The sequence below is a fragment of the Hypomesus transpacificus genome, chromosome 4, assembly GCF_021917145.1.
Source record: "Hypomesus transpacificus isolate Combined female chromosome 4, fHypTra1, whole genome shotgun sequence".
NCBI lineage: Eukaryota > Metazoa > Chordata > Actinopteri > Osmeriformes > Osmeridae > Hypomesus > Hypomesus transpacificus.
This window is the reverse complement of record NC_061063.1, coordinates 1,704,554-1,724,485: the sequence shown is the minus strand read 5'-3', so window position 1 is coordinate 1,724,485 and position 19,932 is coordinate 1,704,554. Positions and strand designations below refer to the sequence as shown.

At 40.8% G+C, this 19,932-nt stretch overlaps 2 protein-coding genes across 5 annotated transcripts; both read right to left on the bottom strand.

Annotated features, from left to right (window-relative positions):
* Positions 1 to 29: 29 nt before the first annotated feature.
* Positions 30 to 7,480, bottom strand: LOC124467100. Its single transcript, XM_047019231.1, has 11 exons — positions 7,412 to 7,480; positions 6,763 to 7,041; positions 6,587 to 6,646; positions 3,976 to 4,074; positions 3,726 to 3,779; positions 3,448 to 3,501; positions 3,069 to 3,116; positions 1,306 to 1,410; positions 1,010 to 1,075; positions 746 to 817; positions 30 to 648 (listed from the first exon to the last, which is right to left on the bottom strand). Exons 1-11 carry the CDS (start codon positions 7,467 to 7,469, stop codon positions 590 to 592), a joined length of 954 nt encoding a protein of 317 aa, XP_046875187.1. The 5' UTR covers positions 7,470 to 7,480; the 3' UTR covers positions 30 to 589.
* Positions 7,481 to 13,596: 6,116 nt separating this feature from the next.
* On the bottom strand, positions 13,597 to 17,489 carry LOC124467108 (pre-mRNA-splicing factor CWC22 homolog). Of its 4 annotated transcripts, XM_047019242.1 has the most exons (5): positions 17,359 to 17,489; positions 16,747 to 17,025; positions 16,571 to 16,630; positions 14,753 to 14,800; positions 13,597 to 14,030 (listed from the first exon to the last, which is right to left on the bottom strand). In XM_047019242.1, exons 1-5 carry the CDS (start codon positions 17,411 to 17,413, stop codon positions 14,023 to 14,025), a joined length of 450 nt encoding a protein of 149 aa, XP_046875198.1. In that variant the 5' UTR covers positions 17,414 to 17,489; the 3' UTR covers positions 13,597 to 14,022. The 4 variants fall into 4 exon arrangements, with proteins under 4 accessions (XP_046875198.1, XP_046875199.1, XP_046875200.1 ...); XM_047019243.1 differs by lacking the exon at positions 14,753 to 14,800 and having other exon boundaries at positions 17,359 to 17,486; XM_047019244.1 differs by lacking the exon at positions 16,571 to 16,630 and having other exon boundaries at positions 17,359 to 17,486.
* Positions 17,490 to 19,932: the final 2,443 nt, after the last annotated feature.

The window sequence follows — 19,932 nt, the reverse complement described above, 5'->3', positions numbered from 1 at the left end:
CAATAAAAAATCTGTCCTTTAGATTACATTCACAGACACACTAACACAGAGATTTCTGCCTTGATAGGAAAAAAGTGTCATCAAGGGTTAAGGGCAGTTAACGTTACAGCTCAATCCTGCCCACATTTGAATTTAAATTCAAAGTGAAGTTTGTGTGAGATTATTCTGAAAAAACAAATTTAAAGACTGCGGTTGTCCTTGCAATACTACATTTTGAATACAAATTATTCACAAACGTTTTAGTTTTATAATATAGGCTACAGTCCCTTGCAAAAGTACAGTGTTCAAACTTCTGACCAGTTCTTACATACTACTATATTACTGAATTACAAATGGTAGGTACAAATACATTTCTGTTCATTTATTTTAAAACAATTCTACTCAAAATAATGTATTACAAGGTGACAATGGATTTATGTTTGGAAATATTTTTGAAATTAGATCAAAGAAAACCTGAAGATTATATTATAAGCACATTTGATTCCTTTAGACATATTTAGTGTTAGCATTGCAGACACTTTTATCCAAAGTACAAATGGTGCATATAGTAAGTACAGTTCGAACAGTATTTCAGTAGTTAGTGCCGAATCTAGTCAAAGCTGGTCTCAGGGACGCATGGAAGCTGTGCCAAGGCGTAAGGGTTTTCCCCTGTTCAGAGGAATGTCGCATGTTGTTAGTGCATTATGTCACATACATAGAAAAGCCAAATCAAACTTCCTCTTTGATGGTGGAGATTGATTCTTACCATTGCTGGATTGGGTTGTTGTGTTAGGGTTCTGGATGGTGTCATATGTGGGATGGATGCTCATGGGAATGACTGTCAAAAAGAAATGACATACGCATGTCTTGTAGTGTAACCAAAAGTGTGAATAAACCTGTAAAAAATACTATAGATGCCTTATGACTGCTAATTCTTTATATTTAGTAACTTAATTACTTAATATCAATTATAGTCTGTATGGGTCTATTGAAGATGCGGCGGTATTGATTATTTAATTGTTATGTATACCTTCTCCCTGTGTGCCTTGTGCACTAGCCAGATAGTAGATACAACGTTCTTTAGAACTTGAAGAACCTGGTGAAAAGGAAAAAAGCTTATCTGCTCTGCATTTTGTCAATTTAAAAATCAGAGAACAGGGGTTAGGTAGACAGCAACAGTGCAACCGTTCAGAAGGAATGAAAAGTAAGTAATGATGTCTCACAACTGAAGGAAATGTGTTCTGTTAAACATATGCAGCTGCAGTGCTACAATATCTGATTCACAAATGAAAAGGTGATTTTGTTTAGCTTATTGATTTTATTTACCTGCTTTCTGAACCCAGCATCTTCTAATGAGGAACCCCACCAGCACCAGAACCAGCACCAGCACCAGTCCTCCGGCAGCCACACCCACAGCCAGCTGCTGATTACCTGAGACAGGATATGACATCAGAGAAAGACAGAAAGAAGAAAGGAAGTGACTCTGGTCAGTCAAATCAACCCCTGGGGGTGTTCCAGAAAGGTGGCTGAAGAAATCCTCAACCATAGTCTGAACTCTGAATTCATTGAAACAGACATGACAGTTCAGAATTTGTTAGTTCCACAAAGATTCCAGTTTAAGTAATCAGGTTCAACCAAGGGGCAACCTCCGGGGCTTGAAAATGCCAATGGGGAAGTGGCTTAAAGTGCAATACCGCCGATGGTCACCAGGGGCTGGCTCCAAAAAACTCTGGCTCCAACTGCCTCCCATTCAAAAACTGCCAAGGTCTCTCATGAAATACTAAGTAAAAATGTTTCATTTATTTTGGTGTCATTAGCTAGATTCCTTTCTTCTTATCATTGTCCTGGTTATCCATCTTTAAAAAAAATTGTAGAACATTAAATGTTTTAAAACAAGTTCATTAATGTGTTGTGAATTGAACATGGCAGCAAATAACAGGAAAGTATGAGACCATTGCTCCAAATGGAAAGGTCATAAATTCTTTATTTGCCTTCACAGCTGTGTATAGCAACAGCAATTCAGATGTACAAGTGTTGAAATGATGAAGCTTAAATTTTTATTTTATTTTACTCATCAGCCAAAAGGAAAAGAGGTGGAGCAGAAAGGGACAGGAGAGCCCCTCCCCCCAGCTTTACCACTGTAGAGGAGTTGGCTCTGGATCATAATAGAGGCAGACCAATAATGGATGCAAAAGAGTAACAGGGCACCGTTTGTAAAATGTTGCACATTCTAAAATCTGCTCAGTTTTTGCACATTCAGCATTGCCTGTTACGGCCACAGCCACGGCCTGGTCGCTGTCCCTTTTACACCCCCTGCTGGTTCCCCTGTGTTATCCTGCCAAGACCCTCCACACCTGCCACTGATTACCTCATCATCCTGCAATACTTCAACCCGGCTTTCCAACCACTCCTCGTCAGATCGTTGTCACAGCTACCGTGGTAGTATGCACTTTTAGACCCTCAAGTATCACTTGGATTTTTGCCTTCTCTATACCTGTTTTTCTTTGTGCCCAGGATCATCATTCGTGTACCTAGTACCTGCCTGCCTGCCGACCCGCTCGTTCACAACCTCAAAATCACCTTGGACTTACTCTTGCCTCAGTGTATCTGTGCTGAGTTTGGGTCCACTCAGTGCCACACCGCAAAATTTGCCAAACGTGAAAAAAATGCAGTAGAGAGAAAGTCATGTAAATGAATGCAGTATTGCAAAACTATGAAATAATGTATTGTTCAAATGTTAAATCCTAAATGTAAATGTTAAATGTAAAAGAAAAATATTAATGTAAATGTTAAGTGTAAACGTTAAATATAAATGTTAAATATGAATGTTAATGTTAAACGTAAATGTTAAATATTAATATTACATATAAATGTCAAATATAAAATTTGAATGTTAAACGTAAATGTTTAACATTTATGTATTTTAGTACAGACTATCATACCATACATCTACAAAGTCACAGTACAAACACTGATTAATGATTTTGTTGATCTAAAGTTTTTTTCTCCTGTTTTTCTTTATAAGTTAATTTACAGCTTTGTTACTGTAATTTACCTAAAACATTTGGAGATTGTGACGAGATACTCACCTGAATTCCAAACTGATGTGTTTGGGTTCTCAGTGGTACTAGGGACATCTGAAAGGAGGTATCATAAAGCACAATTGTACAGAAAGTACATTTAAAATTAAAATAAGTTAATTAATTTATAATCACGTTTTTTGCCTTCACAGCTGCATAAGCAACACCAATTCCAATTCTCAATAACTGTTGAGATGATCAAGTTCAATATACTTGCATGTGATTTCACTTATACATCAACAAAATACATACATACATAAATAGTCACAACACAAATACTGATGAATGATTTTATTGATCATATTTATTTTTCAGTTTTTCCTTCTCCACAAAACAAAAATGTAACGTACTGTTTTGTTATTGTAATTTACTGTGAGGAGACACTGACCTGTATTCCTAACTGATGTGTTTGGGTTCTCAGTGGTACGAGAGATCCTGACATCTGAGAGAAGGTATCATACAACACAATTGTACAGTATATGGGATTCATATACATATTGTACATGATATACATATTGTAAAAAAATACATACATACATAAATAGTCACAATACAAATACTGATGAATGATTTTATTGATCATATTTATTTGTCAGTTTCTCCTCCACAAAACAAAAATGTAATGTACTGTTTTGTTATTGTAATTTACTGTGAGGAGACACTGACCTGTATTCCTAACTGATGTGTTTGGGTTCTCAGTGGTACGAGAGATCCTGACATCTGAAAGAAGGTATCATACAGCACAATTGTACAGTATATGGGATACATATACATATTGTACATGATATGGGATAACTTGCAGTTTGAGCCATCCTTTCTACTAAAGCTGTCAAGAACAGTGTTTAACATGACACAAGAGAAAAACAAGAGACTGACAGGTGGAGAATCAAACATTTTCAGTGAGTCATATCCTCACCATCGTCATTCTCCTCTGGTTCCTCATTCTCCTTTGATTCCTCATTCTCCTTTGATTCCTCATTCTCCTTTGATTCCTCATTCTCCTTTGAGTCCTCAGCTGTAGCAGACAATGACATAATCCTCGTTGTTACTGTCAAATGTAATTTATATAACACATGAGGAAAAGAAAGATTAAGTGAGATTATATTTTCTCAAGACAAAGCTTGGGGAAATGTGCAGCCTGTTTTACATTTACATTTATGCATTTAGCAGACGCTTTTATCCAAAGCGACTTCCAAGAGAGAGCTTTACAAAAGAGCATAGGTCACTGATCATAACAACGAGGTAGTCCCAAACATTGCAAGCAGCCAAAACATGAAGCATGAATGTTCACCTCTTGGATTTTCTCTGGACTAGATGAAGAACTGTTTAATTTTAAGTTTGATTCCTGCCATTGGGTTCCAGAAGGTTATTGTGTCAGAGACTGTCTGTCATGTTTATCGAAAGTAGACTACACCTTAGTGAGAGACCTTCAGCCTTTAGTTTAACATGGACATGAAGTTCAGACTGATGCGAAAATGAGAATGCTACCGTTAGCTAAAATGAGGAACGATGTGAAAAGTAGAGAGACAGAGAAGGATGGGTGGGGTGGGTGGAATTATCAATCTACTGTCATTTTTGTCATCCAACCACAAATGCAAAATTAGACAAAAAGCGGAACTGTCATTGTGACACAAAAGTTGCAATGTTATCGTGGTTTGATTTGCGTCACTCAAGGCCTAAAATGTTCGCCTGCTTTAGAGATTTTACATTCTGACTCAGCCCCTTAGTTAGTATTGGTATTGGTCGGGTTTCCCTGATTTGTTACGAAGCTCTTAACGCTAAGAGCTTCTTAAGAATGTCCTAAGAGCGTTCTAGAGCGCTTTTCGAACGTTCTAAAGAAGCTCTTAGCTTTAAGAGCTTCTTAACGAATCTGGGAAACCCGGCCATTGTTTGTGGATGCCAGAGTGAATACCTACTGTATATGTTTATATGTGAACAAGCAGGTAGGGTTATCGGGGATGGGTGGGAGGTAGGAGGTCCACCTCTTCCAGTCTATCTCATCAATTTCCCTGTCTTTTAGACAATGTTCTCTTGCTTAATATATCATTAAGGAATTCTACATTGATCAATAATGGACTCCATGTATGCCTGTTATAAACATTCTCAGCACATTAATTCAGCAATAAACAAAGGAGAAGTATTGCGAAGTTAGTAACTTTAAATCTATCAGATGCTTCCAGAACAAGACTTTACTTTACCTGCTACCCACAGAAAGAGAGTTACAGTAAGACAGAGCAGTCAGTCAGCAGCACTGATCACCAACTTCCTGTGTGGGCTACATCATGACCTCGATGGAGCAGAGCATGAATGACAAAAGGGGGATATCACAATCATCTAACAGATAGAGGACATGTTTACTCTTATTATATATTTCTCATCTTCCACTTCCATCTTTCCCTTCTTGTCTTCATTTTTATTTCCATTCACTATTATTCTTATAACTCATCTTGTCCTTTTTACCCTTCTTATCTTCAATGTAATCGTTCTGACTTGATTGACTTCATTCTAATCCTGTTGACTTGATTGACAGTGACAACGAGGACAGGACTGAACAGAGTGAGGCCACAACTCACTCTTCAGTCACTGATACTGTCTTTGTTGTCACTGTCAATCAAGTCAGTACTTTTATTTCCATAAACAAGGAGGGCTTTTTCCCGGTCAACAACCTTCATTGTCACATATGAAATCGAAGGTAATAAGTAAGCAATTCAAACACATATTTCCTTTTCCATGAAACAAAGCATTAAAAGGGGCGATAGTAACTAAGGAGGACCACTCCTTAGTGAGAGACTTTATAATTAGCTGAATGGAACAATACTGTATGTAGAGTGACATTTTCGTGCACACAGATCACTCCATAATGACCTCAGAGATGGAGATGAGCAGACATGAAAAATAGTAGATATCCTGTTTATCAAATAGTTTAAGGACGAATGCCTCCCTCTCTTCAGCCACTGACACTGTCCTCGTTGTCACTGTCAATCAAGTAAAAACTCGTATTTCCACAAACAGGGTCTAACATGTGCTATGAAGGGTATGTGTGTGTGTGCGTTGGTGGGGCGGGGGGGGGGGGGGAATCATCGATCTGCTGTTATTTTTGACATTCAATCACTAAAGCAAATTAGACAAAAAGTCTTCAAGTAATGGTGAAAAAAATGTGTGACAAGTTGCAATGGAACTGCGGTTTGATTTGCGTCACTCAAGGCCCTGAAATGTACACCTGCTATCAGAACTAAAACAGTTGTATTCGGTAGTATCGTTTCAGGTTTGCGGATGCTAAAGTGAATACATGTTTACAGGCTATCTGGGACTGGTGGCAGGTGAAGAGATCTTACTATGTATCATTAGGGAAATCTTACTTTCATCATACATCACTGATTATTACCCCCCCCCCCCCCCCCCCCACCCGTGCACTGCTTTGACTAAAAGTGTCTGCTAAATGAATACAGTATTGGTATTAGTAGGAGAAGATGAAAGTGATGTCAGTAACTTTAAATCTATCAGATGCTTCAAGAACAATACTGTACTTGTAGTTGGTGAACTTTTAGGACCACATGTTCTCTTCTGATCTTCTTCTGGGACTTTATCTGTGATGTTGAGATGACATGAAACAATACATCAGCTGACCTGTATTCTGAGGCCACAACAGAACAGGTTCCTGGTGTATCTCTACCACACTGTCTACTGGCTCTCAGAGACTCACCTGGTGTCACTGTCAGATTCACCACTGGTTCACCGTTGCAGTAGTACACCCCACTATCTGAGGAAATCACTCTCAAAATATTCAGTGATTTGTCTGCCACTGAACTAAAATGTTTGCCTGGGTCATGAATGTGTTTGTCCTCGCTGTCCTGTCCTTTTCTCACAGTCAGAATGTTAACTCTTCCTCCATCTTTGTCTCTGCTCCATCTTACATCACCTTCAGAGTGCCCACAACTCAGCGTGGCGGTGTCCTTTTGCTGGACAGTTTGACAGGTCATCTCTGTCATGACAAACATGGATGGACAAAGTATAACTGCTGTTATCTCAGAGTGTGACTAGATGCAGGAAGCCTTACTTCACTGTGTACATCCTACATCCTACAGCTCAGGCTCCAGAACTTTGTGAATTACAATTGGATTAGAAAGATCCATATCCACTGCACATCAGAAAATATAATTCTTTGGACGAGCTTTTGAAAAACAAAACAAAAATACACAGGAAAAGTAAAGAGACTGACGAAAATGTACATGAATTATAAAACAATATGCATGATTTAAAGTATCTACAATGTATTCACCACAATATAAAATGACTTTCTCAGTGTTCCACTCAGCAAGACACCGTAGAGAAACAATGTGAAATGAGCTCACCTGCATAGTTCTTGCCGATCAAGACAGAGACTAGGAGGCAGAAGTAAGTGATCATCATGACTCTCTGATCTGTCTGGTCTGAGGTGAAGCTGAGACAGCAGTTGCAATTATTTTTTAAAGGGAAGTGAGCCGACGTAGCCCCAAAGTTAGCCCACCCACAGACTCACATACAGATCAACACAGTCAACACCCAGAGCCACGACTCTAGAGGTCGAGAAGTTACTTCTTGCACTCAATCAACATGCATCTGTATGACGTATGTTGCTTGTGCTAGTATGTGTGTGTGTGTGTGTGTGTATTTTAGATTTTCTCTTCCCTGGAACAGATATCATGTTCCAACCGAGGGGGGCTGGCGCTATCTTAATGTCTAGGGCTGCATCAAATACCCTTTTTGGTCTGCTAAATTGCTGCACTAGTCCACACTTGATCGGTGGGGACCTCGTTCTTAATATTACAGTAACTGTTAGTTTCTCCCTTTATTCTCTAATTCCTGCTCTCAACTCTCGGTCCCCCCTACACACCTCGCCTGTGGTGTGGGGGGTTGAGCTGTCAGCATCTGCCTGGTCGTCAGTCTGCCAACGTTGGACCTGGTCGCCAGTGGACATCGATCTGTGACAGTGTGCCAAAGCTGGATCTAGTCACCAAGTGGACATCGGTCTACCTGACGGACAACAGCGAGTTCCCGGTCCCTTCCCTCATCCACCTGCCTGTGATGCTGTGCCAATCACAGTCCCCCAGCCCTGTGGCTACCTCTCCTTAAACTGACATTTGTCAACTCTGACCCAAGTTGAACATTGGATATTGGTGTTTAAACACCCATTGACTCTTCCCTGTTGTATGACTATGTTTTGCGTGTGTTCTGCACCTCTCTTTCACCAACCGTCTCTGGAGGAGGGGATCCCTCACTGAATAGCTCCTCCAAAAGGTTTCTTCCAGTCTTTCTCCTCTAGTGAGTTTTTCCTTGTCTTCCTTGAGGGTTTAGGTTGGTTGAGGGGCAGTTCTGTGGGTGCATGTCAAACTCTCTGTGACATTGCTTGTATAAAGGGCTATACAAATACATTTTGATTTGATGTGTGTGCCTGATAGACTGCATGCACAGAAGTGTGTTGATAGAAGACATTTCATCCATAAAGAGACCCTTTTGTAAGGAACAGATTCAAACTATCGAGCCAGGTTTGTCTGTCAGCACTGCTCATCTTCTGAATGCAATGCTGGCTCGCTAACAGCCAGACAATATAAAGTTCATCTTAATTGTCTGTATCAGTGAACACACACATATGTAGTATACTGAAATTAATATGTTTAACATATAACATTAGTTTGTATATACACATAGAACACATTGATATTATAAGTAGGCTATGTCTTTTCTCTCAGTATCACTTTGTCAGTGTTGGCTAGTGAACTGTCAGACTCAGTGATTGGGATACAGGCACACAGGTCATCCATGATTGATAGAAATGCTTCAGTAAAATGTGTCCATTATCCTAATTATCACAACTGCCTCTAAAAGGCAAGCAAGAGAGACACAGGAAGAGGTGACCCTGCTACCCACAGAAAGAGAGTGAAGACAGAGCAGTCAGTCATCAGCATTGATCACCAACTTCCTGTGTGTGGAGGTTGCACTGTGGTGAAATGTCCGCCTCCATGTAGTTTGTCACAGAGTAAAGCTATTTTTAGTGGTTGTGGGAAAATATGAGTCCCATAGCACCATGTTTTTGTCCAGATAAATGAGGTGGGGGGCAGGTATGAAGAAATGTGACACAGAATGACACAATTCACAGATGAAAAAGGAAATAATATTTAGAGAGATTCAAAATAGTCCATACATGGAGAGCAAGAGACAGAGAAAGAAAGGACAGTGGTCTTTTGAAATCATTAGTCAACGGTTTTCTCATCAACCAACAAAAGAAGGCAAAACCAAAAAGTATCGCCCAAAACTGGACCACGGCAGGGCAGGTGGCCCTCAATAGACTTCTGCTTTCAACCCAGACCTGCCAAAGTGGAGAGCTGTAATGGGCTGCCTGCCACATACTAAAATAATATGTTCATAATGTGCAAAAGCATAAACATTTGTCTTTGTTCCCTAGGCTCTGAATGTAACTTTCATTTAAAAAAGAAGCCAAATAAATGATTTTATCAGTCGTACTTTCCAAGTTCCATCTCTACTTTGCTACTTTTCATATGAGACAAGTGTGAGGGCAGATGAGAACCTAGATCAGCAGCAGGTAAGAGCAACTGGTACAGTTGGGCAACTGGAACAAATTCAGATTTTGGAGACCAGGACACAGGCAACTAAACTAAAGCTACTTCAAAATCCCCTCAAACGTTTGGATGGCAAAATATGGGCCTTTCGACACAAGTGGTTTGAAATCTTTGATTTAACGTTAACGACTCCCGACTCACGACTCCCGACTCCAGCCCAGCTGGAGAGTCCAGCTGGGCTGGACTCTCCAGCCACCCTCAAGCAGTGCACTGACCAGCTGTCTCCAGTTCACCTCCCTGGATACGTGCCACGTGCCAATCTGTCTCAAGTCCTCCACCATCATGCCTGTGCCCAAAAAGCCACTGCAAACAGGACTTAATGACTAAATGACCCATCACCCTGACCTCTGCGGTAATGAAGTCTTTTGTGGTAATGAAGTCTTTTGAACTCCTGGTGCTGGCACACCTCAAATCAATCACAGACTCTTTCCTGGACCCCTTGCAGTTTGCCTACAGAGCCAACAGGTCTGTGGATGACGCAGTTAACATGGCCCTCCACTTCACCCTAGAGCACCTGGACTCCCCAGCATCCTACGCCAGGATCATGTTTGTGGACTTCAGCTCTGCCTTCAGCATCATCATCCCCGCCCTGCTTCAGGACAAGCTCTCCCAGTTGAACGTGCCCGACTCCACAGACTTACTACAGGAAGCAGTGCGTTAAACTGGGAGCACAAGTCTCTGACTCCCGGTCCATCAGCACCGGATCCCCTCAGGGCTGCGTCCTTTCTCCTCTGCTCTTCTCCCTGTACACCAACAGCTGCACCTCCAGTCATCACTCTGTCAAACTCCTGAAGTTTGCGGATGACACCACCCTCATTGGGCTCATCTCTAGGGGGGATGAGTCTGACCACAGGTGGGAAGCGGTCAACCTGGTGACCTGGTGTAGCCAGAACAACTTAGAGCATCAGTCAGGTTGCCTGAAGGTTGCCAGTTCGATTTCCGGCCGGTGCTCATGACGTCGTGTCCTTGGGCAAGGCACTTCACCCTACTTGCCTCGGGGAGAATGTTCCTGTACATACTGTAAGTCGCTCTGGATAAAAGCGTCTGCTAAATGACTAAATGTAAGACAGTGGAGATGGTTGTGGACTAGAAAGGATACAGGATACCTGATGGCCCTAGGGTAGAAACTGTTGTCCATTTTGCGTGTGCGAGACCGAATGCTACGGTATTGCCTGCCAGAAGGCAATGAGGTAAAAAGACTGAAGTATTGGTGGTAACAGTCTCTTAGAATCATGCCAGCTTTCCTGAGGCAACGTGGGTGGCAGGTGTCCTGTAGGGCAAGGAGCTTCCTGCCGATGATGAACTCAGCAGAACAGACCACACTACGTAGGGCCTTGCGGTCCCTGTCTGTGCAGCTCCCATACCACACTGTGATCCAACCAGTCAGTATGCTCTCTATAGTGCATCTGTAAAAGTTAGTGAAGGAACCTGAAGCAGCTGACCTTCTCCACTTCTAATCCGTTGATGTGTAGGGGTGTATGCTCCTCCTCCTGCCACCTCCTCAAGTCCACAATCATCTCCTTGGTCTTGCTGACGTTGAGAGAGAGGTTGTTGTCCTGACACCATGATGTCAGGGTATCAACCTCCTCTCTGTAGGCTGACTCGTCACTGTCAGAGATGAGGCCCACGATGGTTGTGTCGTCAGCAAACTTAACAAGGAGGTTGGAGCTGTGTGTTGCCGCACAGTCGTGAGTGAACAAGGAGAACAGGAGAGGGCTGAGCACACAGCCCTGGGGGTTGCCTGTGTTCAGAATTTGAATCAGAATGGGATTTATTCGCCATGAAAGTTTGCACAGACAAGGAATTTACTTTGGCAGGAAGGTGCATACAATAAACATATAGGAACCCAAAATTAAAATCTGTGGACTATCTATACTAAGGGTACATAAACTAGCAGTACTAAGTGGAATTAGAATTAAATAAAATGTACAATAAAATAAAATATAAGTTGCCATAAAATATTGTTGGTGATCAGTGTGGATGAGATGCGGTCACCGATTCTCACCACCTGTGGCCTCCTCGTCAGGAAGTGGAAGATCCACTTGCAGAGGGAGGTGCTTAGTCCCAAGTCCACGAGCTTGGAGACTGGAGGGGATGATGGTGTCAATGATGTTTCTGTCACCTTATGCCACACACGTGGTTCATAAAATTGGACTCTGCTTGAACCAGTTACACACTGTTGTGCAAAATATAAAACACTTTTAAACAAACTATTCTTTTCTAATGATATAATCTGCTTGTTTTTGTCAGAGATATTGTTACAGTAGAGTAAGTAAAAGTCCACGAATATGTTGACCAAACAAAACACACAAGACCAGTACAGCACACTGCTGAAAATATTTACTGTATTTCACCACATTGTCTACGTAAAGGTTGCATTTTGTACAGAAAATCTGAACACATTTCAAATTGAATACTGTATAGTAGGCTACATACTGTAAACACAGCAAGTACATTTGTGGAGACAAATGAAAGTATTCAGCAAATAAAATACAGTACATTGTTTCAATCATGGACTGCCGTGAATGTTTCCCCAAAAAATACTGATGTAGTGCATGTAGTAGACTACATTTTACTGTACTGTAGAGTAGAGAATAGTAGTCATTTTTTCTTCTCTAATGACTTTTTCTGGGAGTTTTTCCTTCTCTTCCTTGAGGGTTTAGGTTGGTTGAGGGGCAGTTTTGTGGGCGTATGTGAAGCCCTCTGTGACATTGCTTGTAAAAAGGGCTATACAAATAAATGTTGATTTGATTAGATTCATTTTTGTCTTCAAATCTGATTCAGAGAAGTTTGTTTACTCTATATTCCAATGTTTATCAGACCCTATTCTGTAAATGTTACTGAATAGTTGTAAACGTTTTAATTATTAAATAAATAATATACACACAAGGAAAAAGTGTAAACGTGTGTGTGTCTACATGTTTCCATTTGAAGACATTAGTAGATGTGTTAACTGCTGTGGTAGAAATGTTCATATGCATAGATGTATGTGTATGAAATCTATAAGTTTCTATGTTCATTGGTAAGAGACAGGAAGGGAAGATAATTTAGTTGAGATCAAAGGAATGTGAGGTGCTGATGGCTCTGTGGGCATTTTACTCTGGGGGATGTGTGAAGCATCTTATATGGCCTTCTGTCCTCTGGTCAGTGTAAGGGGCTATAGAGGCAGTTGCTCTGAACTTTGGCTAGAGAAGGACTGTGTCCCGTTTCATTGTTTGTGTTCATTAAAAGTATTGTTTGAAGATGACCACACAAAGGACAGTTGACCATTTGGCTGGCCAACTCCTAGGGTTTTATTATCTACTGGTTTGGGGAGAGATGTCACATCAAAGAACAGTTTCAAGCTGTCACTAAGTTGAGTGAGCCAATCACAAAGTTTGCTACATTGATTGATTGACCTTATAGAATGCCATTTGATCTAGAGTGTAAATAAGGTTGTGATTTTTGGATGTTCGGCATCACTCTTGCGAACGATTTTTGACTAGCACACCCTTTGTAATGACTGATCATAAAGTGCTTTGTTTAATCTTCAGTTTGTACAAGCTAAATAAATTAAATTGAAACTGCCATCTTCGACTATTCAAATCTACAGTCCAGCTTGAATTTTATTTCACAGTGCCCCCTTGTGGTTTAAATTCAGTCAGGGCACTTACATTTATGCATTTAGCTGACGCTTTTATTCAAAGCAACTTCCAAGGGAGAGATTTGTAAAAGTGCATAGGTCACAGATCATAACAACGAGATTGCCCCAAACATTGTGGGTTGCCAAGACATGAATCATACATTGTGAAAAACCAAATAAGTCCCGAAGGAAAGAACCATAAGAGCATGTAGTTAGACAAGTTACAATTCTTCTTAGTGTGATGGTTGTCTTCTGACCAACATCTCACTACCCTTCATCATCAAAGGCACAGCAGATCAGCTCAGCTTTTTATTGCATTCAACATCAGCACCATATACATAGATTCAAGTGTACATAAAGTGCAAGAACCAGAATCCTTTTTCTCTAAAACATAACACAAATATGTCTGCAATACATTTTCTACCAATGTCCAATACCACATTTTCTACCAATACAAATAAATCAATAACAAAGTTGTGTTATAATAATTTAAATGTACATACATTTTTATAATCTGAATTTCTGTATGAGATTTAAATTATGTCGTCAAAGCTGTACACCCATGGAATCAATACCAATAGGAAATGATCAAATGAAATGATAAAGATTCAAGATATTCAAATGAAACATTAAATCACATATCACAGTAATTGTGTATGTTATAATTCTTTATCAAAGACTTTACTGTCGATTATGCAGACTGAATCTTCCCATCTTCTGTGTTTTAGGATCCTGGAACGAGAACACACATAATGTAACTATTTAGTATACTGAAACAAGTACGTATTGCATCTAACAATTTATGGAATTAGGCATAAGTGAAGTTCGGTAGAAGGATATTGCAACTCAGCCCAGCCAAAGTGCAGAGGAATGTGACCGCAACTCAACTTCTCTTTTCCCAGTCTAATATTTCTGTATATTTACTCCTCTATTCCTCTCTCTTCGTGCTCACATGTTTTGGCGCCCTCCCACCCCTCCTTCTCCTCTGCTTCTCCCTGCTCCACAACTCAGCTCTCCAGGCATCCCCAGGGATCTGCTTGTGCTGCTGTTCAGCACAAGCACCACACCCTAAGTTCCAGCCTGGTGAACTATTAACCAGCCTTTCCCGACTTCAATCACATCTCAGTTGTACTCTGGAGAATGACACTCTTGTCTCCACAGGACACTAGGCTCGACTCTGCTACCAGCCTCCTCCACCTGCACCAGACTGAGCTCTGCTCCCAGCCTCCTCCACCTGCACCAGACTCAGCTCTGCTACCAGCCTCCTCCACCTGCACCAGACTGAGCTCTGCTACCAGGTTGGTGTGCTACAAGCCCCATCATTCTAATAAACATCCTAAACGTTCAATTGTTGATTAGTTATTGCACTCATGAAATATGTATGCAATGCATACACATTGGAACACATTATTATAATAACTATGCAGGCTATGCCTTCTCTCTCAGTAGCCTACCTTGTTTACTGGCCAGACAGAAAGTGTGCCCTTTAAAACTGGACCAAACTAAAAGATAAGACAGCACAGGGAGAGATATATTAAGGACATTTTACATACTGTACATACTGTATTTTGTCACTGTTTGCTAGTAAACAGTCAGACTCAGCAATTGGGTACAGGCTCACATGGTTGTTAGAAATGCTTCAGTAAAATTCCACTATCAGAACTGCCTCTAAACAGCAAGGAAGAGAGAGACACAGGAAAAGGTGATCCTGCTACCCTCAGAAAGAGAGTAAAGACAGAGCAGTCAGTCATCAGCACTGATCACCAACTTCCTGTGTGGGCTACATCATGACCTCGATGGAGCAGAGCATGAATGACAAAAGGGGGATATCACAATCATCTAACAGATAGAGGACATGTTTACTCTTATTATATTTCTCATCTTACACTTCCATCTGTCCCTCCATGTCTTCATTTTTATTTCCATTCCCATTATTATTCTTATAACTCATCTTGTCCTTTTCACCCTTCTTATCTTCAATGTAATCGTTCTGACTTGATTGACTTCATTTTAATCCCGTTGACTTGATTGACAGTGACAACGAGGACAGGACTGAACAGAGTGAGGCTACAACTCACTCTTCAGTCACTGATACTGTCTTTGTTGTCACTGTCAATCAAGTCAGTACTCTTATTTCCATATACCTGGATGGATTTTTACCGGTGAACAACATTCATTGTCACATAAGAAATTTGAAGGTAATGAAACAGGCATAAAAAGGGGCGATAGAAACTAGAGGACCACTCCTTAGTGAGAGACTTTATAATGAGCTGAATGTAACGATACTGTGTGTAGAGAGTCAGATGGCTGAGCGGTGAGGGAGTTGGGCTAGTAATCAGAAGGTTGCTGGATCGATTTCCCGCCCTGTCAAATGACGTTTTGTCCTTGGGCAAGGCACTTCACCCTACTTTCTTTGGGGGGAATGTCCCTGTACTTACTGTAAGTCGCTCTGGATAAGAGCGTCTGCTAAATGACTAAATGTAAATGTAGAGTTGATATTTTCATGCGCACAGATCACTCCATAATGACCTCAGAGATGGAGATGAGCAGACATGACAAATAGAAGATATCCTGTTCATCACATGGTTGAAGGACAAATGAGGAGACTTAATCTTTGTCTTCTCATCCTTCTTCTCATTCTTCACTTCCTTCTTTTCCTCCTTGTTGTCTTCTTTTTTCTTTCCATCCTCCTTATTCTTTTTATTCTTGCTCTTCTCACTCTTCTTATCTTTCTTCTTATCCTTCTTTGTGGCCTCCCTCTCTTCGGCCACTGACACTGTCCTCGTTGTCACTGTCAATCAAGTCAAAAAGCTTGTATATCCATAAACAGGGTCTAACGTGTTTAGTTGAGAGTGGAACTAAACAGAAGAGACTTGAATCCTGCAGTTTAACGTGGACATGACGTACAGAGTGAAACTAAAGTGAGAAAGTTACAGTTAGCTAGTGAGAAAAGATTTGAAATGGACAGACACAGAGAAGGGTATGTGTGTGTGTGCGTTGGTGTGGGGGGGGGGGGGTTGGAATAATCGATCTGCTGTTAATTTTGTCATTCAATCACAAAAGCTAAATTAGACAAAAAGTGTTTATCATGGTAGGCAGGTGAGGAGATCTGATTACTGATTATCCCCCCCCCCCCCCCCCCCCCCCCCCACTGTGTACTGTTTTGACTAAAAGTGTCTGCTAAATGAATACAGTATTGGTATTAGTAGGAGAAGGTGAATGTGATGTCAGTAACTGTAAATCTATCGGACGCTTCCAGAACAATACTGTACTTGTAGTTGGTGAACTTTTAGGACCACATGTTCTCTTCTGATCTTCTTCTAGGACTGTTTCTGTGATGTTGAGGTGACATGAAACAATACATCAGCTGACCTGTATTTTGAGGCCACAACAGAGCAGGTTCCTGGTGTATCTCTACCACACTGTCTACTGGCTCTCAGAGACTCACCTGGTGTCACTGTCAGATTCACCACTGGTTCACCGTTGCAGTAGTACACCCCACTATCTGAGGAAATCACTCTCAAAATAGTCAGTGATTTGTCTGCCACTGAACTAAAACGTTTGCCTGGGTCATGAATGTGTTTGTCCTCGCTGTCCTGTCCTTTTCTCACAGTCAGAATGTCAACTCTTCCTCCATCTTGGTCTCTGCTCCATCTTACATCACCTTCAAAGTGGCCACAACTCAGCGTGGCGGTGTCCTTCTGCTGGACAGTTTGACAGGTCATCTCTGTCATGACAAACATGGATGGGCAAAGTATAACTGCTGTTGTCTCAGAATGTGACTAGATGCAGGAAGCCTTACTTCACTGTGTACATCCTACATCCTACAACTAAGGCTCCAGAACCTTATGAATTACAATTGAATTACATTTGGACTGAATTACACCAGAAAATATCATTCTTTAGGTGAGCTTTTGAAAAATAACACTAAAATATTCAGGAAAAAGACAGAGACTGCTGAGAATGTACATACAATAAAAAATGGCTCACACCTTGATACAAAATTACTGTCTCAAAGTCTCACTAGACAACGTAGAGAAGCAATGTGAAATGAGCTCACCTGCGTAGTTCTTGCAAATCAAGACAGAGACTAGGAGGTAGAAGTAAGTGTTCATTGTGATGCTCTGATCTGTCTGGTGAAGTTGAGACAGCAGTTGCGCTGTTCTTTTGAAACCAGGAACTGAGCGCACGTACACACAGAAAGAGAAGGAGCAACCAGCTTTCAAACAGGAAACCACGATCTGAGCCTGCACACAAACAGACACACACACACACACAGACACATACAGACACACAAATAGACGCAGACACAGGCACATACAGACACATACAGACACATACAGACACACACACATGCAGACACACAGACATACACTAACGTTCAAAAGTTTGGGGTCACTTGGAAATGTCCTTATTTTTCTAAGAAAAGCACAGTTTTTTTATGAAGATAACATTAAATTAATCTGAAATCCATGAAGAACTTCATCCTAACTCTACATTGTTAATGTGGTAAATGACTATTCTAGGTGGAAACGTTTGGTTTTTAATGAAATATCTACATAGCTGTATAGAGGCCCATTTGCAGCAACTATTACAGTTTTTTTTATTCGCTTTGATACTATTTTCACAAGTAAGGTGTACATTTTCAAAACTCTTAGTACAAAGATCCAAACTGATCACACTTGTAACGCAGCTAGTCATTCTTTCAAAACCTCATGGAATGCTTTCAAACACAAAATTATTGTAATATGTAATGGGAACATTTGGTTTAATCACCAAAACACAATAGTATGATCTTCTTTCAATTTAGCACTTTTAACAATCAGTTCATCCAACAGCAAATAATGCAAGATACATGTTTCAAATCGGCCTTAGAAGTGCTGAAATTACTGTAATATGCTAAAGTACTATGTAAAAGACATATTACAGTTTCACATTAGGCAATGCACTTACATTACTCACATTTACGTCATCTATAACTTCCAAAATATCCATCCTATGTGTAATCAAGTGAAAGATCAATGAAAACATTGTCTACAATCATTTGGCCAAATTAGTTTTTATATTATTTTTCAGATATAATTGTAACATATGTATACTTTCTATTACGTATGTAACTGAATGAGAACAAAATATAACATTTAGAGGCCCCATGCCCACCTCTCTGACCTCTCTGTTGGTGCCCATGCCCACATCTCTGACCTCTCTGTTGGAGCCCATGCCCACCTCTCTGACCTCTCTGTTGGTGCCCATGCCCACCTCTCTGACCTCTCTGTTGGTGCCCATGCCCACCTCTCTGACCTCTCTGTTGGAGCCCATGCCCACCTCTCTGACCTCTCTGTTGGTGCCCATGCCCACCTCTCTGACCTCTCTGTTGGAGCCCATGTCCACCTCTCTGACCTCTCTGTTGGTGCCCATGCCCACCTCTCTGACCTCTCTGTTGGAGCCCCTGCCCACCTCTCTGTTGGAGCCCATGCCCACCTCTCTGACCTCTCTGTTGGAGCCCCTGCCCACCTCTCTGTTGGAGCCCATGCCCACCTCTCTGACCTCTCTGTTGGAGCCCATGCCCACCTCTCTGTTGGTGCCCATGCCCACCTCTCTGACCTCTCTGTTGGAGCCCCTGCCCACCTCTCTGTTGGAGCCCATGCCCACCTCTCTGACCTCTCTGTTGGAGCCCATGCCCACCTCTCTGTTGGAGCCCATGCCCACCTCTCTGACCTCTCTGTTGGAGCCCATGCCCACATCTCTGACCTCTCTGTTGGAGCCCATAGCCACCTCTCTGACGGATCTCTTGTCCACAAGCGCTTCCTATTCCCTGCTGTATATCCGTCTCCATGTTGAAAGAAATTACTAATGTTTACGCCCCCACTTTTACAGTACGTATATCTAATGACCAATTGTGGTTACCCAAATTTGAAATCAAGTAGCAATAACGAGTATTCGTTGGTTTACTCGTTATTGTGTGGTTTGGTTACAGTAATTTATATGTTCGTACAAAAACACATTTTATTTCTTTAGTTCTCAAAATCGATATACTGTTTATTGCTGAAATGAAAATATATAGGTTTACCAAACGTTTCAGTGATTAACCATTAAGATCTGTTGGATTAAGTGTTGGTCAAATGTATTTACGCAAATTACATGAGAAGCATATCAAAAGTATCGTGAGCATTGCATTGTGAAAGACAATTACTTCATATGAAAAAGTGTTTGTGTATTTTGTGCATTGTACTTAGTCAATTGAACATGTGATTACATGTTTGAAAAAACTGACTTTTTGATGATCTGCTTTGAGTTTTGTACAAACAGTTGTGAGGTTTTACCACATACTTGTAAAAATAGTACCAAAGCGAATAAAAAAAACTGTACTCCAATGTTTGAATGGTACATTGTGTTTGCTAATTGCCTTTAGAAGACTAATGGATGATTAGAAGGATTAGAATTAGAATGCCAAAGGTCTGCAATGTTGTAATTGCTACAAATGGAGTATTATTTGACGAAAGCAAAGTTTGAAGAACAAAATGTATATTTCAAATAAAAATAATTATTTCTAACAATAATATTTAACCTTGTAAATGTCTTGACTATATTTTCTATTCATTTAGAAAGTTATTTGAAAAATAAAAGTGTGAAT

What these genes read in the sequence shown, in the direction of transcription:
- LOC124467100 (XM_047019231.1), bottom strand. Translation starts at nt 7,469, where the DNA reads ATGATGATCACTTACTTCTGCCTCCTAGTCTCTGTCTTGATCGGCAAG. An exon ending in ACCAGAGGAGAATGACGATG is followed by an intron (nt 3,780 to 3,975) that starts GTGAGGATATGA and finishes ACCTTCTTTCAG; the next exon opens with ATGTCAGGATCTCTCGTACC. An exon ending in CACATCAGTTAGGAATACAG is followed by an intron (nt 3,502 to 3,725) that starts GTCAGTGTCTCC and finishes ACCTTCTCTCAG; the next exon opens with ATGTCAGGATCTCTCGTACC.
- LOC124467108 (XM_047019241.1), bottom strand. Translation starts at nt 17,413, where the DNA reads ATGAACACTTACTTCTACCTCCTAGTCTCTGTCTTGATTTGCAAGAAC. An exon ending in GAATCTGACAGTGACACCAG is followed by an intron (nt 16,631 to 16,746) that starts GTGAGTCTCTGA and finishes TCAACATCACAG; the next exon opens with AAACAGTCCTAGAAGAAGAT. An exon ending in TAAAAGTTCACCAACTACAA is followed by an intron (nt 16,090 to 16,570) that starts GTACAGTATTGT and finishes CTTGATTGACAG; the next exon opens with TGACAACGAGGACAGTGTCA.